The sequence below is a fragment of the Anabrus simplex genome, chromosome 2, assembly GCF_040414725.1.
Source record: "Anabrus simplex isolate iqAnaSimp1 chromosome 2, ASM4041472v1, whole genome shotgun sequence".
In the NCBI taxonomy this organism is placed as follows: domain Eukaryota; kingdom Metazoa; phylum Arthropoda; class Insecta; order Orthoptera; family Tettigoniidae; genus Anabrus; species Anabrus simplex.
In genome coordinates this window covers 276,857,568-276,883,372 of record NC_090266.1, presented here as the reverse complement: position 1 = coordinate 276,883,372, position 25,805 = coordinate 276,857,568, and the positions used below count along the sequence as shown (strand labels likewise).

The following is a 25,805-nucleotide window of genomic DNA, read 5'->3' as shown; positions in this document are numbered from 1 at the left end:
CACTAACTTCGTTTTCGGTAATCGGATTGCTGATATGTCGGAATTTAGACCCTCACGAGTTCCTTTACGTGCCAGTAAATCTGTCGACACGAGGCTGACGTATTTGAGCACCTTTACATACCACCGGCCTGATCCTGGATCGAACCTGCCAAGTAGGGGTTAGAAGGCCAGTGCCTCAACCGTCTGAGCCACTCAGTCCGGCGATTTATTTATTTATTTATTTATTTATTTATTTATTTATTTATTTATTTATTTATTTATTTATTTAGTTAGTTGTCCATGTTCTTTAATGTCTCCACACATTCGTCACCTTCCCCAATAGTGAGCACCGTCACTGATGCCAAGGACAGATATTAGCCATGTTGAACAGGAATATAATAATGTTAACAGTGCATTTGTAAGGTGTGCAGAGAGAAAATATGTGGCAGAACATCAGAAAAGGTAAGAGAGTAAGAAACAACACGGTGGAATTAAAGGGCAAAATATAAGGAACAGGAAAGAAGGAAACTTGGAAGGAATGGGTAACACGAAAGACTAAAGACAGTAGAGCGAATACATAGAAATGAAAATAGTTTGCAAAAATTCAGTTGCAGAAAAAAGTTGGGAAACTTTCGCCCAGGAAAATAGGAAGATTTGAAATGAGAGGGAAAATAGTTATTTGGAAATATAATAAATTGTAGGAATTAAACCGTGAGCACAGGGTTCGTGAACAATAAAGAAGGTGAAATACTGACAAAACAGGAAGTGATTGATGTAATATTTAAGTGAACTACTGAACGTGAGAAATCAGACATGTGGAGAAGAAATCCAGGCAGCAGGAAGAGAAGAAGTAACAGAGAAGGAATCAAACATTGCATTGACGGAGGTGTAACAGCCCGTTAAAAAGGTGAAGATGGGAAAAGCTCTGGGAATAGATAAAGCAGCCATAGAAATGATCGAGGTTGCAAGACCAGTTGGACTCCATTGGACTAATATAATATTCAATAATGTATTGAGAGAAAAAAATGTGCCCGACGATTGGGAAAAGGGAGTTACAATACCAATATTAAAGAAAGGAGATAAGAGGGTGTAAGGTAACTAACGAAGAATCACCATCATCTACCATGTTGCCGAGATAATGGAAAGGTTATGGGAGTGAAGAATTAGAGAAAAGGTGGAAGGTAATTTACAGGAGGATTCAGAAGTGGAAGGTCAACAACAATGGAACCCATTTTCATTTTGATACAGATCATGGAAAAGAGCTGGGATTATGGGAAGGTTATAGTAATGACTTTTATAGAAAGGCATACGATTGCATCCCCATACACAGGGGAATTGGCAAGGAATTAATAATAATAATAATAATAAAAGCAATATGTGGTAAACGTTGATGCCATGTGAAAACAACAGTGGGTAGAACAGCCTGGTTTGGAATTTACAATGGGCTAAAATGAGGGAGTGTTTGTTACCTTTATTCTTCACCCGTGGTTTTGCTCGTGTGGATTTCGTAGTTTGATCAAAGTAATCGTTCCTCTTCATTTTACTAAGACATTATCTGAAAATTCCTAAAGTATAAAAGCTCACCCAAAAATTGAGTTCCATTTACCCCAAAAATTCTTTGTAAACCATGTTTGTGGTATTACTTTTTGAGGCTAAGACGACCATGCGACATAGAAATGTACATGTGAGAAGCAGTCTTCTCTCAAGTCGAAAAAATAAATACACGTTTCTTTATTTTTAAAGGAGATTCCAAATGCCTATTCCCACATCTGTAACTTCTTCAGTTTTTCAGATATACATACAGGTAAGTATCCCCATAAAAATAATTCAACCTCTTGATCAGTCCTTCCCCCACCCTCACTCCCATCTAAGTGTGTTTTCCGAAAACAAAAATACATGTTTCTTTATTTTTAAAGGAGATTCCAATACCAATTTTCACGTCTTTAATATCTTCAGTTTTTGAGATATAAGTATCCTCATAAAAAATAATTCAACAATTTTTCACTTTTTTCACCCCCTGTTAAGTGCCTTCTCCGAAAACAAAAAGGTACAGGTTCATGTATTTTTAAAGGACTTTCCAAATACCAAGTTCCTTATCTCTAGCATGTTAAGTTTTTGACATATAATGTAGATATACCGATACTCATTGTAAAATTTCACCCGGGTTTCCAATTCTTTTCAGCCCCTTAAGTGGATTTTACGAAAACAACAAAATACGCGTTTCATTATTTTAAAAAGAGATTCCAAATACCAGTTTTCATGCCTGCACGTCTGTAACACCTTGAGTTTTTGAGATAAATGTATACTCATAAGAGTAATTCAAATTCTTCTTCACTTCTTTCCAGCCCTCTCCCGCCTTAAGTGGACTTTCCGAAAACAAAAAATGCGTGTTTCTTTATTTCAAAAGTAAATTCAATATACCAACTTTAACGTCTGTAACGGCTTCAGTTTTTAAGATAAAGTATCCTCATAAACATATTTCATCTCCTTATTTAATTATCTTCAGCCCCACACCCCTTACGTGGATTTTCCGGAAAAATGCGTATTTCTTCAATTTTAAATTTAATTTAATTCTAATTTTCACGCCTGTAACATCTTCAGATTTTGATATAAGTATACTCATAAAAGTAATTCAACACATTTTTCACTCCACTTCCTACCAGTTATGTTGATTTCCTCCTACCCAAAAGTGCGTGTTACTTTATTTTTAAAGGAGATTCAACATACCAATTTCCACGTCTTCAACATTTTTAGCTTTAGAGATATAAGTATGCTCACACAAAGAATTCAGCTAATTTTTCAATTCATTCACCCCTTAAGTGGATTTTCCGAAAAAAAAGAACACGTGTTTCTTTACTTTGAAAAAAGATTCCAAATACAAATATTCATGCCTCTTACATCTTCAATTTTTGAGATATATGTATCCTCATAAAATATTTCAACTCCTTTTTCACCCTAGCACGTTAATTTTATTCCCCCCCCATCAAAAAATACGTGTTTCTTTATTTTTAAGGTGATTCCAAATACAAATTTTCACCTGTGTAAACTTCATTTTCTGAGATATAAGATCCTCAATAAAGGGAATTAAATGTTTGCACTTCCTTTCACCCACCCCCTTAAGTGAAGTTTCCGAATACCAAAATTACTTATTTCTTTATTTATAAAGGCACTTCCAAATGCCAATTATCACGACTGTAACATCTTCAGTTTTGAGATATATGTATCCTCGTAAGAGGAATTCATCTCCGTTTTCATCCCCCCCTCGCCCCCCTTCCAAGTTAATTCCTCCACCAAATGCATGTATCTGTATTTTTAAAGGAGATTACAAATAACAGTTTTCACGTTTGTAACATCTTTATACTTTTATACATTCTCATACAAATATTTCAACTAATTTTTCAATTCTTTCACACAACCCCCCCCCCCCCCTAAGAATACGTGTTTCCTTATTTTGAAAGGGGATTCCAAATACCAATTTTCACTTCTGCAACATGTTAAGCTTTTGAGACATACTGTAGATACGCTAATTTTTAAAATTCACCCCCTTTTTTATTTCCCCTTAAGTGGATTTTCCGAAAAGAATATTTATGCTTCTTTACTTTTGCAGGAAATTCCAAATACCATTTTTCAAATCTGTAATATATTACGTGTCTGAGATAATGTGCAGATATAGCCTTTGTTTTAAATTCACCCCGTTTGTCACTCCTGTTCACGCCCTATTCATCGGATTATCCAAAAACAGAAAAATACATGTTGCTTTATTTTCAAAGAAAATTCCAAATTTCAATTTTTATGTCTGTAACATCTTCAGTTCTTGAGGCATAAGTCTCCTCATAAAAGGTGTTCAGCACATTTTCCCCCTTTTTCAGCCCCTTTCTTTATTTTTAAAAGAGATGCCAAATACCAATTTTTACGTCTGTAAACTATTAGGTTTTTGAGATATATATATCCGCATTTTAAAAATTCACCGCCCTTTTCACCCCCTTAACGACGGAATATAAATGTGTCCTCAAAATTTCATTTCGTTACGTCCAGTAGTTTTGGCTCGGCGATGATGAATCTGTCAGTCAGTCAGTCAGTCAGTCAGTCAGTCAGTCAGTCAGTCAGTCAGTCAGTCAGTCAGCCAGTCAGGACATGTTCTTTTATATATATATATAGATAATGGTGATGGATAACGTCGTAAAGGCAGCAGGAGATGTCAATAGAGGAAATAGAATGAATGTGATGATTTTTTCGGGTAATAATGTGATCTGCGGTGAAGACGAGGAGAAGGTAAAACAATTGAATATACCTACTGAAGAGAAAGACTGGGCAATGTGGACTGAGGATCTATGTGGGAAAGAGCAAGACAATGGTGATGATCTGAGGAAGTAAAGAAGGAAGAGGAGCTACCAAAATTGGAAACAAGGAACCTGAAGTAGTAGAACACTTCAACTACTTGGGAAGTGAACTGACAGAAAATAGAAGACTGGATATGGAAATTAGTAGAAAGATACAACTGGGGAATGTCTTTTACCAACCGGTACGGAGATTAATGTGGAACAAAGATGTACCAAAGAAGGCTAAAGAAGTAATGTACAAGGGATAAGAATTTACTATAATGAGATATGCAGCATAAACCTGGATAATGACTCAAAGAGATGAGAGTGGATTAGAGGCAGCATAAATGAAATTCGTGAGGTGGACGGTACAGAAGATAATGAGGAGTACAGTGGGAAATAAAGACAGACGAAAAGAGTTAAATGTGCAAAAGCTAAATGACAAACTATGTTTTTCCGTGGTTTCCCATTTTCACACCAGGCAAATGCTGGGGCTGTACCTTAATTAAGGCTACGGCCGCTTCCTTCCCACTCCCAGGCCTTTCCTGTCCCATCGTCGTCATAAGACCTATCTGTGTCGGTGCGACGTAAAGCAAGTAGCAAAAAAAATGACAAACTGGTACAGAACAGATTGAGGGGAACGACTGCCAAGACAAGCACAGGAAACACAGATGACATTCAATGAAATGGCGTATGGCTTTTAGTGCCGGGAATGTCCGAGGACATGTTCGGCTCGCCAGGTGCAAGTCTTCTGATTCGACACCCCTAGGCGTCCCTCGCGTAATGATGAGGATGGAATTATAATGAAAACAACAGATACACCCTGCTCTAATGTCAGCGAAATCAACCAATGATGGTTAAAATTCCCGAGTCTACCGGGAATCGAACCCGGCTCCCCTGTGATCAAAGTTAAGCACGCTAGCCACTTAGCCATGTAGCCGAACGGAAAGGCAGATGACAGGGAAGAGAGGACGAGGAAGACCGATATTACGATGGATGGACTCTCGGAAAAATCATTACTAAACTACTGAACTTCAGTTACTGCGTGTAAATTTCAATGCTGGAAACACTTCGTGATATCATTTCATTGAATCGGACATGAACGTAAGGTAGTAAAGGCAACATGGCAGCACACGCTGGAACCTTCCTGTTACGCAGAAACGCATGCTGTCTTTGTCAGTGACATCATTATTAGAATTAGCTTAATTTTTCTCTGTGTTTCATGTTTTATTTGTGTGTTATTCACAAGTGTAATTCAGTCTGGCTTGAGCAACCGTGGAGTGAGGTCGCGCGGTGCAGTGCGTGCCGAGAACATGGTCGGTATTGAGCAGTACCGGGCCGCTATTGGGAAATGGCAGGTGAAGCTGAAGAAGGAGACCAAGAATGGACGGGTGTTAAGATAAGAAGGAGTAAAAATGGGTGAAGCGGTGCTGGTAGTGACAGTGATAGCGGTGCTACTGGGGGGTTGAATTAAAACCAGGCCCAAATACCAGCGGAAAATTTAGCATTTGGCAGCACTGAAGGTGGTAGTGAGTGGGGTAATACCGGAAAAGTATCAATGGGATAAGGTACAGGAAATAAAGGACATGATGGAGGAGCAGAGAAAGGAGATAGGGAACATGAAGAAATTGCTAGAAACGAAGACGGAGAAATCGCACAGGAGAGTGGACAATAATGAGAAGGAAGTAGAGTTATTAAGAGGGAAAGTGAAACATCTGGAAGAGGAAGTGATGACGATGAAGAGAGAACGGAGGGGTACAGGCAGGAGAAAATAAAGAAAGCCATATTTTATATGGTGTGGGGGAAGGCGAGAGGGAAGGCAAGATTGACCTGATATCCAAGGTGGTAGAGGTCGTACGGGATAGGATGAAGATAAACTTCAGTGAAGTGGAGATAGACGATGTGGAGAGAGTGGGAAAAGCTAAAGGATGGAGGCCAATTAGGGTAAAAATTTTCTCAACCCTAATGGTAGAAATTGTGTTAAGAAACAGTAATAATTTACAGGGGCAGAAAATAGGGATGAAAAGAGACATAGGAAGGGAAGGAGGTGAAAATATGAAGGTCTTTTACAGACACCTATGGAGAGCGAGAAATCAGGGTCTAAAGGCCCGAATAAGAGGTCAGAGGTTGGTGGTGACAAACGGGCGATGGGTTAGGGAGCACTCAGTGGCGAAGCTAAAGGAGATGGACGAATGCGTTAGTTCCGAGAGAGGAGAGATGACAGGGCGAGATGGAAGGAAGAAAGAAGTAACAAAGAGGAGTGAAGACGAGGAAGGAGAGGAGATCAACTCAGGTGAGAACGGACAGTGCAGTGTGGTTATAGATCAAAGCAGTGAATGGGTGAGTGAGGGTGAGCAGCAAAAAACGGTGCGAGCAGAGTGCAGTGGTTTAGTGAGCAAGAAAGGACATGAGAAGACTGATCGACAGGAAGGTAAAGCAGTTATGAACGAAGGAAGAAGTAGGAGTTTAAAAGACCTCTGGGGTGAAGTACGTAAAGGGATGGATGATACGGAGGGCATGGAACGGTATGGGTTGGTAAAGAAAGGAGGAATGAGGGCAAGGGATGAGGGGTCGATAACTACAAGGAGTAAGATTAGAGGAGGAAACTTAGAAGGGAGGGAGGGAAAGTTACAACTATATTGGAAAATAGGATGTGTGAATATTGAGGGACTAATGAACAAATTAGGAAATAAGAAAGTTCGGGAAGTAATACAAAGTTTCGATGTTGTGGCACTCTTGGAGACCTGGCTAGAAACAGGGAGGGAGATCTCATGGAAGGGGTTTGTGATTAAATATAATAATATAGGAGAAAGGAGAGGACTAAGGGGCGCGCACCAGGAGGGATGATAATATTAATTAGGGAAGAAATCAGCGAACTGGTGGAGGATATAGAGACAGATATGAAAGAAACCACATGGTTGATATTGAATATGGGAGGGGTAGAGAGGAGGGAGAAGAAAATAAATCTAGCGTTCGTATATTGCCATCCGAGTAGTTCACCATAAGCAAATAAGTATCTTTTTGAAGAGTTATTGGTGGATATTAGTATTATAAGAGAGAAGTTTGCAGGAGAAGAGGATATGTTGTTATTCGGAGACTGGAACGCTAGAATACGGGAACAGAGCCCAGTATATAGTACGGAGGATGGAAGGTGTATGTTGAAAAGTAGAAGTAGTGAGGATAAAATTATCAACAGCTTTGGGGAGAAACTCCTAGAGATGTGCGCTGCGGAAAATTAATATATTCTGAATGGATGGATGGATGGAGGGCGACAGTACGGGGAAATTTACCTATGTTACTGAGAAGGGAGGTAGTGTGATAGATATGGTTTTAAGCTCGGAAGGAGTGTTGGAGGATATTGTAAGGATGGAAGTAGGCGACTGGATTAAAGCACACCACTTCACAGTGTGGGTTATGTTGAAAAGGGGGGAAGAGACGCATATAAGGAATGAAGTTGAGACGAAGTATATATTAGGGAGTGGATATAAAAAGTACAAATGGTCAGAGAAAGTGGGACGGGATTGGGATAGGGTAGTATTAGAGGAATTACGACTTCTGAAATATGGTTGGGAAAGTGCGTTAGAGGAGAATAATATTGATGAAGCCTTGGAACTGATGCTACATCCAATAAAGATGATAGCACAGAAGGTAGAAAGTAGAAGGAAGAAAAAGAAAGAGGGTGAAGAATGGTTTAATAGAGAGTGTGAAGGAATACGGAGGAGGGTGCTGGGTGCGTTACAAGAGTATAGAAAGAAAGGTGGGAGTGCAGAAAGAGAGGTTTTCTGTAAGATGCGGAAGGAGTATAAAAAGAAAATTTGTGTGGTAAAAAAGGCGTGCTTAGAGGAACAAACTGAAGCCATAAATAAAGAATATAAGACTAACAGCATTGAAAGAGTTTGGGAAAGGATTAACAGAATAATAAAGGGTGGAAGGAGTCTAGAGGTAAAGATCATTGAAGATGTACAGTGGGTGAGCTACTGTGGTGAATTACTCGGGGGTAAGGAGGAAGAATGCTGGAGGAAGATTGGGGATGAAGTAATTTGGAGAAATATGAGAGTGGCAAATTACGATCTGGACAAGGAAATTACGAGGGAGGAAACCTTAAGAGTGATAAAAAGAATCAGGGGCAGGTCGGCAAGGGGTGTAATGGGATCAATAATAAGTTTTGGAAAGAAATTACCAAACATGAGACAATGATAGAGGGCATAGTGAAACTATTTAATAAGATCTTTGAACAGGTGAAGTACCCAAAGGAATCGGAAACAGGAATTGTATGTCCAATATATAAGGGGAAGGGTAATAAAAACAGTTTGAATAGTTATAGAGGAATATCTCTGTTAGATTCTTTAAGTAAAATTTACACAGAGGTGTTGGCAAACAGGTTGGGTGAATGGGCAGAAAAGAATGAAGTATTGTCTGATTTCCAAGGAGGATTTAGAAGAAAGAAAAGAACAGTGGATAATATAATAGTAATGATGACAGTTCTGGAAAAGTATAGGAGCCTGTCAAGAAGGAAGGTGTTTGTGGCGGCAAACGATTTTGAAAAGGCGTTTGATAAGGTGGATAGCGAAGCTCTACTAGAGAAACTGGGAAGGTTGGGGGTTTCGGGAAAGATGATGAGGGCAGTAGAGCGGATATATGGGGTAGTCAGGTTCTGTGTAAAATTGGGAGACGATAGGTTGAGCAGACCATTAGAATCCATGGTGGGATTAAAGCAGGGGTGCAAATTATCGCCAATTTTGTTTATTTTATTTATGAACGATATCTTGGAGGTGCATGGGGCATGCAATTGGCCAGTACCTGTAAATAATGGGGTGGAGGTCCCAGGATTGATTTTTGCTGATGATGTGATTTTGATGACTCTAACCGCAGGGGGGATGCAGAAGGCTTTAAATACAGTGTCAGATTTTGCGAAGAAATGGGCCTTGAGAATTAATGGGAAGAAATCTAAAATGCTAATAGCCCAGGTACACAAAGGAAGAAAGGATGGCAGGAAATAGATTGTGCAGTGAGAAAGGTTGTAACTTGTAAGCAAGTTAGAATATCTAGGAGTCATTATTAATAGTAAAGGCACCTGGAATGATCATATTAAGAGGCGAGGAACAGAGGGTTGGCCGCCCTAGCCTCAGTCAAAAACTTGCTAGCGAAATATACGGGTACCAATTATAAAACACTGAGGTTAGTTCTAAGATCGGTAATTTTCGGGAGGGTATTGCATGGCGCTGAAGTTTGGGGGTTGGATGACAAAAGAGTTCAGTTAAGACGAATTATTACTAATTTCCGTAAGATGGTGATGGGGCTCCCGATGTGCACAGCCAATGCAGGGGTGGAATTAATGTGTCGGGAGGATTTCGAGTCTGAGTGTGTGAAAATTATAGTTAGATATTGGATGAATTTGAAAAGACAGGAAGGAGGGAGGGTATTACAGGCCGCGTACGAACAACAACGGATGACTATGTATAAGGGATGCTGGCTAGATCTAATTAAGGGATATTTGGAGATGATAGGCCTGTGGTACATCTGGGAAGAGGTGTGGACGAATACAGAGGGATGAAGGTATTGGTAAGGAGGATTAGAGATCTGGGTAGGCAGAAATTAGTGGCCGAAAGTAGTTTAAGAAGTTCCCTTAGAGTTTTTAATAAAGTTGAGGAATTAACGGGGATTAATATTAGATACGTTAGTAGTATAATACAGGGATGCGGGCGCCACCACCACCGCAGGCTCCCAGAGGCCACCTCCACCACCACCACAGCCAGAGGCCTCCCAGAGGCCTCCTCCACCACCACCACAGCCAGAGGCCTCCCAGAGGTCTCCTCCACCACCCGCGGGAAATTTGAATTTGTAAACAAAGCCACGTGCTTTTTTGACAGCTATCATCGACAACAACGCATCGCTAACCTCAGTACTACCATCTTGACGGGCCTAAACCTCAGTGGTACCAACTTAACCTAACTAGCGCGAGATAAACAAATCCACGTTGTTTTTGACAGCCACGTGCTTTTTGACAGACAACAACGCATCGCTAACCTCAGTACTGCCATCTTGACGGGCCTAAACCTCAGTAGTACCAACTTAACCTAACTAGCGCGAGATAAACAAATCCACGTGTTTTTTGACAGCCACGTGCTTTTTTGACAGCTGTCATCCGCCATCTTTAATCCAGAGAGCACCGTGCTGCCCTCTTCATCGTAGTAGATGTAAATTCGTCACCTGTCATCGGCAGTGCTGCCATCTTGGCGGGCCTAAACCTTAGTGCTACCAACTTAAACTCACTAGCGTGAGATAAACAAATCTACGTGCTTTTTTGACAGCTGTCATCCGCCATCTTGCATCGCAAACCTCAGTGCTGCACTCTTTAGATAGATACCTTTGAAATGTAGTGGCGGCAATTTGAGAAATTCTTTATGCTCTTGTTTGGAAACAAAGCCACGTGCTTTTTTGACAGCTGTCATCCGCCATCTTTAATCCAGAGAGCACCGTGCTGCCCTCTTTAGCTACTTACCTTTGAAATGTAGTACGTCACAGCTGTCATCCGCCATCTTGCATCGCAAATCTCAGTGCTGCACTCTTTAGCTAGATACCTTTGAAATGTAGTGGGGGCAATTTGAGACATTCTTTATGCTCTTGTTTGGAAACAAAGCCACGTGCTTTTTGACAGCTGTCATCCGCCATCTTTAATCCAGAGAGCACCGTGCTGCCCTCTTTAGCTACTTACCTTTGAAATGTGGTACGTCACAGCTGTCATCCGCCATCTTGCATCGCAAACCTCAGTGGTGCACTCTTTAGCTAGATACCTTTGAAATGTAGTGGCGGCAATTTGAAAAATTATTTATGCTCTTGTTTGGAAACAAACCTATGCGCTTTTTTGCCAGCTATCATCCGCCATCTTTAATCCAGAGAGCACCGTGCTGCCCTCTATGTGGTGGTAGTAAATTCTACACGCTCTTGTTTGGAAACAAACTTATGTGCTTTTCTGACAGCTGTCAACCGCCAGAGAGCACCGTGCTGCCCTCTTTGTGCCGGTGGCAAATTCCACGTGCTTTACAAACTCACGTGTTTTTTGACAGCTGTCATCCGCCATCTCGCATCACAAACCTCAGTGCTGTACTCTTTAGCTAGATACCTTTGAAATGTGGTGGCGGCAAATTCCACGTGCTCTTGTTTGGAAACAAAGCCACGTGCTTTTTTGATAGCTATCATCCGCCATCTTTAATCAATAGAGCACTGTGCTGCTATCATGCGGCTAATTTCGTCAGCTGTCATCCGCCATCCTTAATCTACAGAGCGCCGTGCTGCTCTCTGTAGTAGCGAGCAATTTGAAAAGTTCTGTTAGCTGTCATCCGCCATCTTTAATCAAGAGAGCACCGTGCTGCCATCTTTAGCTAGATACCTTTGAAATGTGGTTGCGGCAAATTGGAAAATTCCACGTGCTCTTGTTTAGTAAACAAAGCCACGAGCTTTTTTGACAGCTATCATCCGCCATCTTTAATCAATAGAGCACTGTGCTGCTATCTTGTGGGTAATTTCGTCAACTGTCATCCGCCATCTTTAATCTACAGAGCGCCGTGCTGCTCTCTGCAGTAGCGGGCAATTTGACAAGTTCTGCTACTTGTCATGCGTCATCTTTAATCAACAAAGCATCGTATTGATATCTTTAGCTACATACATTTAACATGTGGTGTCGGCAATTTGAAATTCTATCTAGATCCCATCTTTAATCAACAGAGCACCATGCTGCTACCCGTTTGAATTGTGGTGACGGATAATTTGAAATTCCGTTAGCTACCATCATTATACATTAGTGCATTCGCTAACCTAACCTCTCATCTACTATCTTGAAGGAGACTATACGACACCTCCTCTACCTCCTGCTCTTCCTCCACCTCCTCCTCCCCTACCACCTCCGCCTTCTCCTCCTCCTCCTCCTCCTCCTCCTCCTCCTCCTCTGTCAAGGCATAGCTTTATCGAACACGCATCGCGAAGGCAAGAGTGTGCAACGATATGCATGTTTAGACTTGCGGATTACGAAAGAAACATAACAAGACTTGAATCGAACACTGCACTCCATGTCGTTAACTTCAACATGTGATTAAAACATTGTCTGGTGTGTTCAGAACACTACATAAGTAGAATCGAACGCTGTACTTAATACAACATGCTAGGGGATAACTTTGTTCTAAGAAGATCAGACTGAAAGATAACAAGACTAGAATTGAACACTGCACTCGATGTCGTTAACCTTAACATATGATGAGAACATTGATTGACGTGTTCAGATCACTAAACAAGTAGAACCGAACACTGTACTCGATACAACATGTTAGGGGATACCTTTGTTCTAAGAAAATTAGATTGAAACATAACAAGACTAGAAACGAACACTGCACTCGATGTCGTTAACCTTAACGTGTGATCAGAACATTGATTGATGTGTTCAGATCACTGAACAAGTAAAACCGAACACTGTACAACATGTCAGGGGATACCTTTGTTCTAAGAAAATTAGATTGAAACATAACAACACTAGAACCGAAAACTGTACTCGATACAACATGTTAGGGGATACCTTTGTTCTAAGAAAATTAGATTGAAACATAACAAGACTAGAATCGAACACTGCACTCGATGTCGTTAACCTTAACATGTGATCAGAACATTGATTGATGTGTTCAGATCACTAAACAAGTAGAACCGAACACTGTACAACATGTCAGGGGATACCTTTGTTCTAAGAAAATTAGATTGAAACATAACAAGGCTAGAACCGAACACTGTACTCGATACAACATGTTAGGGGATACCTTTGTTCTAAGAAAATTAGATTGAAACATAACAAGACTAGAATCGAACACTGCACTCGATGTCGTTAACCTTAACATGTGATCAGAACATTGATTGATGTGTTCAGATCACTAAACAAGTAGAACCGAACACTGTACAACATGTCAGGGGATACCTTTGTTCTAAGAAAATTAGATTGAAACATAACAAGACTGGAATCGAACACTACACTCGATGTCGTTAACCTTAAAATGTGATCCGATACAACATGTTAGGGGATACCTTTGTTCTGAGAACATTAGATTGAAACATAGCAAGACTAGAATCGAACACAGTAAGAACATTGTTTGATGTGTTCAGAGCAAAAGTACAACTTGAATGATTTACCTAGTGTAAAAATCAAAAACACACACTGTGCACATATCGCATAGCTATCTCGCCTATCACATGCCTAGTACGAAAATCAAAAACACACTGTGCACATATCGCATAGCTAACTCTGCAACACTTCAAATGATTTGCTTAGTGCGAAAATAAAAAATCTATACCGCGTAGCTAACTCGTTCATCGCACTGCTAAGGCGCTTAGTAATTGCAAATACACTGATATATGTCATGCGAAAATCAAGAAAGCACACTGCGTAGCCAACTCGCTCGGTCACTCGCTTAGTAATTGCAACACGACTAGAACACTGATACACGTTACTTTTTTTTTCGAAACACACACACACGGATAAGAATGTTGCGAGATACTACATACTTACATGTTTTTTTAAAAAAATAGGGGGATGAAAGATCATAAATTATATGTACACATGTTGTCTCCTCCAAGTTGTAAGACGAAATAGACGCAGTACTGCGAGTTTCCGCTATAGCTGTCGAACGGAAGCACCATGCTATCGCAGCAAAAAAAATTACGCGTGAGCTTGCATACATGCAAGTCAGACACAATGATGGATACCGCGATTCAAATCCTGGCAACTTATGCCGTCAGGAAGGGCATCCGGCTAGATCATGTAATTACACGTTATGACGATCGTGCAGGTCCCTCGCCTAGCATTTGCTATTTTTACGGCTTCCGACAGTAGGAGTTCGAACCCGATATCTCCCGAAGTAGCGAGAATGATTGCGGGTACAAGAGTGTTTGAGGGTGATTCATTTGTCGGATGGGGGTGATAAGCCATGTGCAGGCTTCTTCGGTAGGAGTAGGCTATGTGCCGGTACCGGGATATCTAGTTATAAAACCCGCTACAACTGATTTGTCGCGTATACTGCGATTTAAAATCCTAGTCAGGAAGGGTAACCGGTCGTAAAACTATGGTGTATGATGTAAGAGGCTAGATACTGATAGTGTATGCGTCAAGAAGGGCATCTAGCTATTAAACAATAGTTTGTGGTGTGGGACACCATTTAAAATCTTGTTTCTCTCATCAAAAATAACACCCAGCTGTAAAATTAATTCTCGTGATTTAAAATCTTAGTTCTCGCGTTAGGAAGGATATCTAGCAGTAAAACAGATTATCGCGAGTTAAAATCTTAGTCCTCGCGTCAAGGAGGGTAAATAGCCGTAAAACTATGGTGTATGATGTAAGAGGCTAGATACTGTAATTTAAATTCTTATTTCTCGCATCACAAAGGGTAACTAGTCTTAAACCAAATTCTTGCGATTTAAAATCTCGCGTCAGGAAGGGCATCCGGCCGTAAAACAATAGTTCGTGATACAGCTATTTAAAATCTTAGTTCCTGCACCAAGAAGAGCATCTAGCTGTAAAACCCCGATTCTCGTGTTAGAAAGGGCAACTAGTTTTAAAACAGATTCTTAATCCCAGTTCTTTGACGTCAGGAAGGGCAACCGACCGTAAAACAATAGTGTATGATGTATGAGGCTAGATACTGCTAGTTTTGTGTCAGGAAGGGCAACCAGTCGTAAAACAGATTCTTGTGAATTGTAACACTGGATACTGCGATTTAAAATCTAAGAAGTGCATCTAGCTGTAAAACCCCGATTCTCATGTTAAAAAGAGCATCTAGTTGTAAAACAGATTCTTAATCCCAGTCCTTTGACGTCAGGAAGGGCAACCGGTCGAAAAAATAGTGTATGATGTAAGAGGCTAGATACTGCTTGTTTTGTGTCAGGAAGGGCAACCAGTCGTAAAACAGATTCTTGTGAAGTTTAACACTAGATACTGCGATTTAAAATCTAAGAAGTGCATCTAGCTGTAAAACCCCGATTCTCGTGTTAAAAAGAGCATCTAGTTGTAAAACAGATTCTTAATGCCAGTTATTTGACGTCAGGAAGGGCAACCGGTCGAAAACAATAGTGTATGATGTAAGAGGCTAGATACTGCTAGTTTTGTGTCAGGAAGGGCAACCAGTCGTAAAACAGATTCTTGTGAAGTGTAACACTAGATACTGCGATTTAAAATCTAGGAAGTGCATCTAGCTGTAAAACACCGATTCTCGTGTTAAAAAGAGAATCTAGTTGTAAAACAGATTCTTAATCCCAGTTCTTTGACGTCAGGAAGGGGCAACCGGTCGAAAACAATAGTGTATGATGTAAGAGGCTAGATACTGCTAGTTTCGTGCCAGGAAGGGCAACCAGTCGTAAAACAGATTATTGTGATTTAAAATCTCGCGTCAGGAAGGGCAACCAGCCGTACCGTGAAACAATAGTGTATGATGTAAGAGGCTAGATACTGCTTTTTAAAATTCTAAGAAGAGCATCTAGCTGTAAAACCCCGATTCTCGTGTTAAAAAGAGCATCTAGTTGTAAAACAGATTCTTAATCCCAGTTCTTTGACGTCAGGAAGGGCAACCGACTGTAAAACAATAGTGTATGATGTAAGAGGCTAGATACTGCCAGTTTTGCGTCAGGAAGGGGAACCAGTCGTAAAACAGATTCTTCTGATTTAAAATCTCACGTCAGGAAGGGCAACCGGCCGTACCATAAAACAATAGTGTATGATGTAAGAGGCTAGATACTGCTAGTTTTGTGTCAGGAAGGGCAACCAGTCGTAAAACAGATTCTTGTGAATTGTAACACTGGATACTGCGATTTAAAATCTAAGAAGTGCATCTAGCTGTAAAACCCCGATTCTCATGTTAAAAAGAGCATCTAGTTGTAAAACAGATTCTTAATCCCAGTTCTTTGACGTCAGGAAGGGCAACCGGTCGAAAAAATAGTGTATGTTGTAAGAGGCTAGATACTGCTTGTTTTGTGTCAGGAAGGGCAACCAGTCGTAAAACAGATTCTTGTGAAGTTTAACACTAGATACTGCGATTTAAAATCTAAGAAGTGCATCTAGCTGTAAAACCCCGATTCTCGTGTTAAAAAGAGCATCTAGTTGTAAAACAGATTCTTAATGCCAGTTATTTGACGTCAGGAAGGGCAACCGGTCGAAAACAATAGTGTATGATGTAAGAGGCTAGATACTGCTAGTTTTGTGTCAGGAAGGGCAACCAGTCGTAAAACAGATTCTTGTGAAGTGTAACACTAGATACTGCGATTTAAAATCTAGGAAGTGCATCTAGCTGTAAAACACCGATTCTCGTGTTAAAAAGAGAATCTAGTTGTAAAACAGATTCTTAATCCCAGTTCTTTGACGTCAGGAAGGGGCAACCGGTCGAAAACAATAGTGTATGATGTAAGAGGCTAGATACTGCTAGTTTCGTGCCAGGAAGGGCAACCAGTCGTAAAACAGATTATTGTGATTTAAAATCTCGCGTCAGGAAGGGCAACCAGCCGTACCGTGAAACAATAGTGTATGATGTAAGAGGCTAGATACTGCTTTTTAAAATCTAAGAAGAGCATCTAGCTGTAAAACCCTGATTCTCGTGTTAGAGAGGTCAACTAGTGGTAAAACAGATTCGTAATCCCAGTTCTTTGACGTCAGGAAGGGCAACCGGTCGAAAACAATAGTGTATGATGTAAGAGGCTAGATACTGCCAGTTTTGCGTCAGGAAGGGGAACCAGTCGTAAAACAGATTATTGTGATTTAAAATCTCACGTCAGGAAGGGCAACCGGCCGTACCGTAAAACAATAGTGTATGATGTAAGAGGCTAGATACTGCTTTTTAAAATTCTAAGAAGAGCATCTAGCTGTAAAACCCCGATTCTCGTGTTAAAAAGAGCATCTAGTTGTAAAACAGATTCTTAATCCCAGTTCTTTGACGTCAGGAAGGGCAACCGACTGTAAAACAATAGTGTATGATGTAAGAGGCTAGATACTGCCAGTTTTGCGTCAGGAAGGGGAACCAGTCGTAAAACAGATTCTTCTGATTTAAAATCTCACGTCAGGAAGGGCAACCGGCCGTACCATAAAACAATAGTGTATGATGTAAGAGGCTAGATACTGCTTTTTAAAATTCTAAGAAGAGCATCTAGCTGTAAAACCCCGATTCTCGTGTTAAAAAGAGCATCTAGTTGTAAAACAGATTCTTAATCCCAGTTCTTTGACGTCAGGAAGGGCAACCGACTGTAAAACAATAGTGTATGATGTAAGAAGCTAGATAATGCTATTTAAAATCCTAGAAGGGCATCCAGTTGTAAAACAGATTCTTGTGATTTAAAATCTTACGTCAGGAAGGGCAACCGACCGTAAAACAATAGTGTATGATGTAAGAGGCTAGATACTGCTTTTTTAAATCCTAGAAGGGCATCCAGTTGTAAAACAGATTCTTGTGATTTAAAATCTCGCGTCAGGAAGGGCAACCGACCGTAAAACAGATACTTGAGATTTAAAATCTCATGTTATAGAAAGGGTGCACTCGGCTGTAAAACATATTTTCAATCCCGGCCCTGCTACGTTAGGAACCACATCTAGCTGTAAAAACAGGAGCTCCAAACATTTACAGTTTTAAGCTTTAGGAACGGGTTATGGGTTACATTTGTTTTGTTCTACCGCATAGAACACTATCTTTGAAGTTGTATCGGCGCAGTCAGTCAGAGTGGAGTGTAGAATGCATGTGTTGGCTGAAATTGTACACTCGGCTTCCGGCTGTACTAACCTTGAACGAGGACACTGCGTGCTGATAAGCCACTTGTAACTCAAGGAACGTTTTCTTAGCCGTGTAGCATTTAGCTCGTGTAAGATCCTAACATAAAATATTATGATTGTACGGAGAGGTTAAAACACAGCGTCAGAACATAGCCTACCCCTATCGAAAGAGATTGCACGGCGCCGGTATACAGGCTACTCCTGTTGAAGGAGCCTGTACAAGGTTTAACACCCCCCCCCCCATCAGCAGCCCTTACTTAATGCTGGCTTCTTGCATGCCCTCGAAACTACCTAAGAATGTAATATACTACCGTAGGGAGAAGGTAAAACCCGGTGCCGGCACATAGCCTACTCCTACCGAAGAAGCCTGCACAAGGCTTAACGCCTCCATCCGACAGATGAATCACCATCAACATCTTATACTCACACTTTCGCAAGCCGTAAAAAATAGCAAATGCTAGGCGAGGGACCTGCACGATCGTCATAACGTGTGATTACTTGATCTAGCCGGATGCCCTTCCTGACGGCATAAGTTGCCAGGATTTGAATCGCGGTATCCATCATTGTGTCTGACTTGCATGTATGCAAGCTCACGCGTATTTTTTTTGCTGAGATATCATGCTACTTCCGTTCGCCAGCTATAGCGGAAACTCGCAGTACTGCGTCTATTTCGTCTTACAACTTGGAGGAGACAACATGTGTACATATAATTTATGATCTTTCATCCCCCTATTTTTTTAAAAAAACATGTATGTAGTATCTCGCAACATTCGTATCCGTGTGTGTGTTTCGAGAAAAAAAGAGTAACGTGTATCAGTGTTCTAGTCGTGTTGCAATTACTAAGCGAGTGACCGAGCGAGTTGGCTACGCAGTGTGCTTTCCTGATTTTCGCATGACATATATCAGTGTATTTGCAATTACTAAGCGTCTTAGCAGTGCGGTGAACGAGTTAGCTACGCGGTATAGATTTTTTTATTTTCGCACTAAGCAAATCATTTGAAGTGTTGCCGAGTTAGCTATGCGATATGTGCACAGTGTGTATTTGATTTTCGTACTAGGCAAGTGATAGGCGAGATAGCTATGCGATATGTGCACAGTGTGTGTTTTTGATTTTTACACTAGGTAAATCATTGAAGTTGTACCTTTGCTCTGAACACATCAAACAATGTTCTTACAGTGTTCGATTCTAGTCTTGCTATGTTTCAATCTAATGTTCTCAGAACAAAGGTATCCCCTAACATGTTGTATCGAGTACAGTGTTGGATTCTAGTCTTGTTATGTTTCAATCCAATTTTCTTAGAACAAAGGTATCCCCTGACATGTTGTACAGTGTTCGGTTCTACTTGTTTAGTGATCTGAACACATCAATCAATGTTCTGATCACATGTTAAGGTTAACGACATCGAGTGCAGTGTTCGATTCTAGTCTTGTTATGTTTCAATCTAATTTCCTTAGAACAATGGTATCCCCTGACATGTAGTACAGTGTTCGGTTCTACTTGTTTAGTGATCTGAACACATCAATCAATGTTCTGATCACATGTTAAGGTTAACGACATCGAGTGCAGTGTTCGATTTTAGTCTTGCTATGTTTCAATCTAATGTTCTCAGAACAAAGGTATCCCCTAACATGTTGTATCGAGTACAGTGTTCGATTCTAGTCTTGTTATGTTTCAATCTAATTTTCTTAGAACAAAGGTATCCCCTGACATGTTGTACAGTGTTCGGTTCTACTTGTTTAGTGATCTGAACACATCAATCAATGTTCTGATCACATGTTAAGGTTAACGACATCGAGTGCAGTGTTCGATTCTAGTCTTGTTATGTTTCAATCTAATTTTCTTAGAACAAAGGTATCCCCTAATATGTTGTATCGAGTACAGTGTTCGGTTCTAGTCTTGTTTAGTGATCTGAACACATCAATCAATGTTCTGATCACATGTTAAGGTTAACGACATCGAGTGCAATGTTCGATTCTAGTCTTGTTATGTTTCAATCTAATTTTCTTAGAACAAAGGTATCCCCTAACATGTTGTATCGAGTACAGTGTTCGGTTCTACTTGTTTAGTGATCTGAACACGTCAATCAATGTTCTCATCATATGTTAAGGTTAACGACATCGAGTGCAGTGTTCACTTCTAGTCTTGTTATGTTTCACTCTGATCTTCTTAGAACAAAGGTATCCCCTAACATGTTGTATTAAGTACAGCGTTCGATTCTACTTATGTAGTGTTCTGAACACACCAGACAATGTTTTAATCACATGTTGAAGTTAACGACATCGAGTGCAGTGTTCGATTCAAGTCTTGTTATGTTTCGTAATCCGCAAGTCTAAACATGCATATCGCTGCACACTCTTGCCTTCGCGATGCGTGTTCGATAAAGCTATGCCTTGACAGAGGAGGAGGAGGAGGAGGAGGAGGAGGAGGAGGAGGAGGAGGAGGAGAAGGCGGAGGTGGTAGGGGAGGAGGAGGTGGAGGGAGAGCAGGAGGTAGAGGAGGTATCGTATAGTCTCCTTCAAGATAGTAGATGAGAGGTTAGGTTAGCGAATGCACTAATGTTTAATGATGACAGCTAACGGAATTTCAAATTATCCGTCACCACAATTCAAAGGGGTAGCAGCATGGTGCTCTGTTGATTAAAGATGGGATCTAGATAGAATTTCAAATTGCCGCCACCACATGTTAAATGTATGTAGCTAGAGATAGCAGCACGATGCTCTGTTGAATAAAGATGGTGGATGATAGCTAACGGAAGTTTTTTTTTCAAATTATCCGCCACCACATGTTAAATGTATGTAGCTAAAGATAGCAGTACGATGCTTTGTTGATTAAAGATGACGGATGACAAGTAACAGAACTTTTCGAATTGCCCGCTACTACAGAGAGCAGCACGGCGCTCTGTAGATTAAAGATGGCGGATGACAGTTGACGAAATTACCCGCATGATAGCAGCACAGTGCTCTATTGATTAAAGATGGCGGATGATAGCTATCAAAAAAGCACGTGGCTTTGTTTCCAAACAAGAGCACGTGGAATTTGCCGCCACCACATTTCAAAGGTATCTAGCTAAAGAGTACAGCACTGAGGTTTGTGATGCGAGATGGCGGATGACAGCTGTCAAAAAGCACGTGAGTTTGTAAAGCACGTGGAATTTGCCACCGGCACAAAGAGGGCAGCACGGTGATCTCTGGCGGTTGACAGCTGTCAGAAAAGCACATGGATTTGTTTCCAAACAAGAGCGTGTAGAATTTACTACCACCACATTGAGGGCAGCACGGTGCTCTCTGGATTAAAGATGGCGGATGATAGCTGGCAAAAAAGCGCATAGGTTTGTTTCCAAACAAGAGCATAAATAATTTTTCAAATTGCCGCCACTACATTTCAAAGGTATCTAGCTAAAGAGTGCACCACTGAGGTTTGCGATGCAAGATGGCGGATGACAGCTGTGACGTACCACATTTCAAAGGTAAGTAGCTAAAGAGGGCAGCACGGTGCTCTCTGGATTAAAGATGGCGGATGACAGCTGTCAAAAAAGCACGTGGCTTTGTTTCCAAACAAGAGCATAAAGAATTTCTCAAATTGCCCCCACTACATTTCAAAGGTATCTAGCTAAAGAGTGCAGCACTGAGATTTGCGATGCAAGATGGCGGATGACAGCAGTGACGTACTACATTTCAAAGGTAAGTAGCTAAAGAGGGCAGCACGGTGCTCTCTGGATTAAAGATGGCGGATGACAGCTGTCAAAAAAGCACGTGGCTTTGTTTCCAAACAAGAGCATAAAGAATTTCTCAAATTGCCGCCACTACATTTCAAAGGTATCTAGCTAAAGAGTGCAGCACTGAGGTTTGAGGTGCAAGATGGCGGATGACAGCTGTGACGTACTACATTTCAAAGGTAAGTAGCTAAAGAGGGCACCACTGTGCTCTCTGGATTAAAGATGGCGGACGACAGCTGTCAAAAAAGCACGTAGATTTGTTTATCTCACGCTGGTGAGGTTAAGTTGGTAGCACTAAGGTTTAGGCCCGCCAAGATGGCAGCACTGCCGATGACAGGTGACGAATTTACATCTACTACGATGAAGAGGGCAGCACGGTGCTCTCTGGATTAAAGATGGCGGATGACAGCTGTCAAAAAAGCACGTGGCTGTCAAAAAACACGTGGATTTGTTTATCTCGCGCTAGTTAGGTTAAGTTGGTACTACTGAGGTTTAGGCCCGTCAAGATGGCAGTACTGAGGTTAGCGATGCGTTGTTGTCTGTCAAAAAGCACGTGGCTGTCAAAAAACACGTGGATTTGTTTATCTCGCGCTAGTTAGGTTAAGTTGGTACCACTGAGGTTTAGGCCCGTCAAGATGGCAGTACTGAGGTTAGCGATGCGTTGTTGTCGATGATAGCTGTCAAAAAGCACGTACCTTTGTTTACAAATTCAAATTTCCCGCGGGTAGTGGAGGAGACCTCTGGGAGGCCTCTGGCTGTGGTGGTAGTGGAGGAGGCCTCTGGGAGGCCTCTGGCTGTGGTGGTGGTGGAGGTGGTCTCTGGGAGCCTGCGGTGGCGGTGGCGCCCGAATCCCTGTATTATACTACTTACGTTGATATGTTGAGAAGGAGAGGGTTGGTATGGTGGTCATTGGGGCTACATAAAAATACCGGGTGGCTAAGAGGCAGGGATAAGGCAGTATGTATACTCTGTGGGGCGGAGAACGGATATTTTCACTTATTAGGTGAGTGTGAAGAAACAAATAAGATTAGAAATAGTTTACTGAGTGCCAAACATCAGAAAATTTTAGGTAAGGGGACGAGCAGGGTATTATAAGGTGGATTATTAAGGAATGGGAAAACGGAGGAGAACTGAACAGGTATTTATGTGCTGTGAAACATTCCTGTGTGAAAAAATGGAATAGGAAGGGGCATAGGACGATATGTCAGGATGTAAAGGAGAAGTGGTTAAGAGTAGGAGGATATTCAGTCGTTGGAGTTTGTGGAAAATTTAGTTAATGAAGTGTGAGTGATGTGGATATAGTGAAGTAGTTTGAATTCGAGCATGGAGGCTAAGTAAAACCAAGTGATAACAAAGGTTGTTGGGGTGGCGAGGTAGTGAGTGAGTAAATGTTTTGGTATCTTGGAATGTAGATGCCTTACCGATTGCGATATGGAAGATGGTACGCAATTGTTGTCATTTGGTTTACTTGAATCCAGAGGAATTTAGGTCATGAAACAAATAATGCAGTGTAAGCAGTAGTGATTACAAGGGCGTGAGCCGAAACTGTCGTAATGTACAGTCAGCGGTTATTGCAGCATAATCTGTTGTGAAGGTCATGTGGAGTGTACAGTCATGTGATGAATGCAAGGTCAGGGTAGGGCCAGATTAGTTGTTTTGAGTTATTTTTCTGTTTATTATTAATATTAGTAGTAGTACGTGGTTGGATTATTTCTTGCTTTATTTTATTATCCTTTATTGTTTATTTTATTTTGTGTCTTATTGAGCTGCCCATGTGAACATGTATCGGGGCAAATTCGCCTGTTATGTTCAATAAATATCTACACGATCTACACAAGTGTAATTAAATTATGTTTAGCTCATAAAATATAATGGCATATACTACGAAACAGCTACATTGTATGTTTAATACAGCACACATTTCATCTCATGAAATTTGATCCTGCAGGCCGGATTTAAATGTGGATAATCGATACGTGCAAAGGTTATTACGTGTGCGCGTGTGAATATATTTCTTCATTCAAGGAGTGGGCAAAGATAACCTGCAACAGTTTGAACTTCTTCTTTGGAGATGGACGGGCCTCATCAATATTTAAGTCTACATCAGTATAGTACATCTGAACTTCAGGCCAGATAATCCTTCGACCTCTCATTCTTATATGAGTTCATACAGCAATTATTATGGATAAAGAAAGAAGCTATTAGTGAAACGGGGAAAATTGTGAAAGTCTAGTCTCGCTCGCATGCAGACGTTCATAAATATATATAACCAATCTCAACATGAACTGTTGCAAGTTAGGACGTGATTGGAGGATTTACAAAACATCTGGGACAAATATTCAGAATATCAGGAAATAGCTGATGATCGTAAAGATCACTCTCATGACATGGAAGAGTTTGAGGTTAAATTCTGTAACGTTAAGGCTGTGTGAAAGTCAGTCTTGGACGAATCAGATAATCATAACTTATCTGAACATAGCTCAAATACTAGTTTCATAACTCAAGTCAAGCTCACATTAATTTTCCAGTTATATCGTTACCTAAATTCAATTGTAATTTCCACGGATTTCAGATGTACAATTGAGGCCTTGATAGTTCAGAAGAGTGAGCAGGTTTCTGTTGTTCAAAGGCATCATTAGCGGTGAGACAATCCTTCTCATAAATAATTTAGCTGTAAGTAATGATTATTCATATGTTGCATGGAATCTGGTTAAACATTACTAAACTCATTGTTAAGACTCATGTGAAGCAATCTTTAAGCCTACCAGCAGCGAATAACTGTGTTGCTCAGTCATTGTGGACATTCGTCGATCATGTTTAAAGTAATTTAAACGCCTTGCAAGCAGTAGACATTGAAGTATGAGTGCATGAATTATTCTTAAGTGGGGAAATAACTTATTAAATGCTGTAGATTGAGAAACTAAATAGGAGTATGAATATTGAAAATTAAGGAAGGAAACAATTATGTAATTTCATCGATTGCAAATGTCAAACTCAGTAAAACTCTTTAGGCTTTTCCAATCGTAAAATTACCAGAGTTTCGCCCCAGTGTAGCAGTGGATTGCTACACCTTCCCAAGGCGCCGTTGGGACACCACTACAAGCCTCATGCAGGACAATGCAGTGACGCTGCACCAGGGGAAGCATGTGCCTCCAGCTGTATAACTGCCTGCCTGAACGCATATTACCATGTCTTTCTCCAAACTTCCCTCCTTTTGAAGGAATCCTTGAATTTTTAGAAAATAAATGCAAGGCTCTGGAGGTAATTCGGGGTCCCAATGATGTTCAGACGGCTAACTAGTCAATGAATCAAATGAGAGAGAGGAGCGAAGTCCAGTCACATCATTATGTGGCAGTGACTTCCTGCCATTGTCCATAGTTTAAAGAAATACAGTATATTAATTGTTCAAGTGGTCCAGCTTTCTTGTCATGCTCAACAGTTGTTTCGTCATGCGAAGCAAAGGAATGTATTATTTAATTGCCTCAGAAAATACAATAAGAACCATGAGTGCTCTAATGCTAATCGTAATGTTTTCTACAAGAAACATTATATATAGCTAGACATAACTAAGGGGAGATGGGGGTAATCAGGGAGATGAGCACTTCTGAAACAGTTTACAGTCTCCCTCCCATCAAGCAGTGAATTTATGGCTAAGCAACTACAAAATTAATGTTAGCTATTTCTTTGGTTATGATTCCAAACAAGTGTGAGCAGTTAGTTTATTGTTGGGCATTACACGATTTAGCATCGGAGAGCCACTTCATTGCAGAATAACTAGTTCAAAAATTCCAACTTCCTAACAATAAAAGCATAATGACTCGGTTATCGAGGGTAAGAGAAGTAGACGAACACCATGTTGACAATGGTAAGGCTCAGTTTCTTATGATTTAAGGATGAGAAGTATAGAATTAAATGAGCCCACAGTTCTAATTGCAAATAGAAGATTTTGGCGGCGTTTAATAAATTCACTTAAGGTTTATTTCGTAAATGTACATTTACTTGATATATAATATA

General features: G+C 40.7%; 1 protein-coding gene across 1 annotated transcript in view; it reads left to right on the top strand.

The window, feature by feature from the left end:
- LOC136863512 (cell adhesion molecule Dscam1) overlaps window positions 1–25,805 on the top strand; it is a 938,330-nt gene that overhangs the window by 52,457 nt on the left and 860,068 nt on the right. The window contains exon 4 of the mRNA XM_068225977.1: window positions 4,660–4,666. Within this exon, the coding sequence (XP_068082078.1) occupies window positions 4,660–4,666 (7 nt within the window). The remainder of the gene's footprint in view (window positions 1–4,659; window positions 4,667–25,805) is intronic.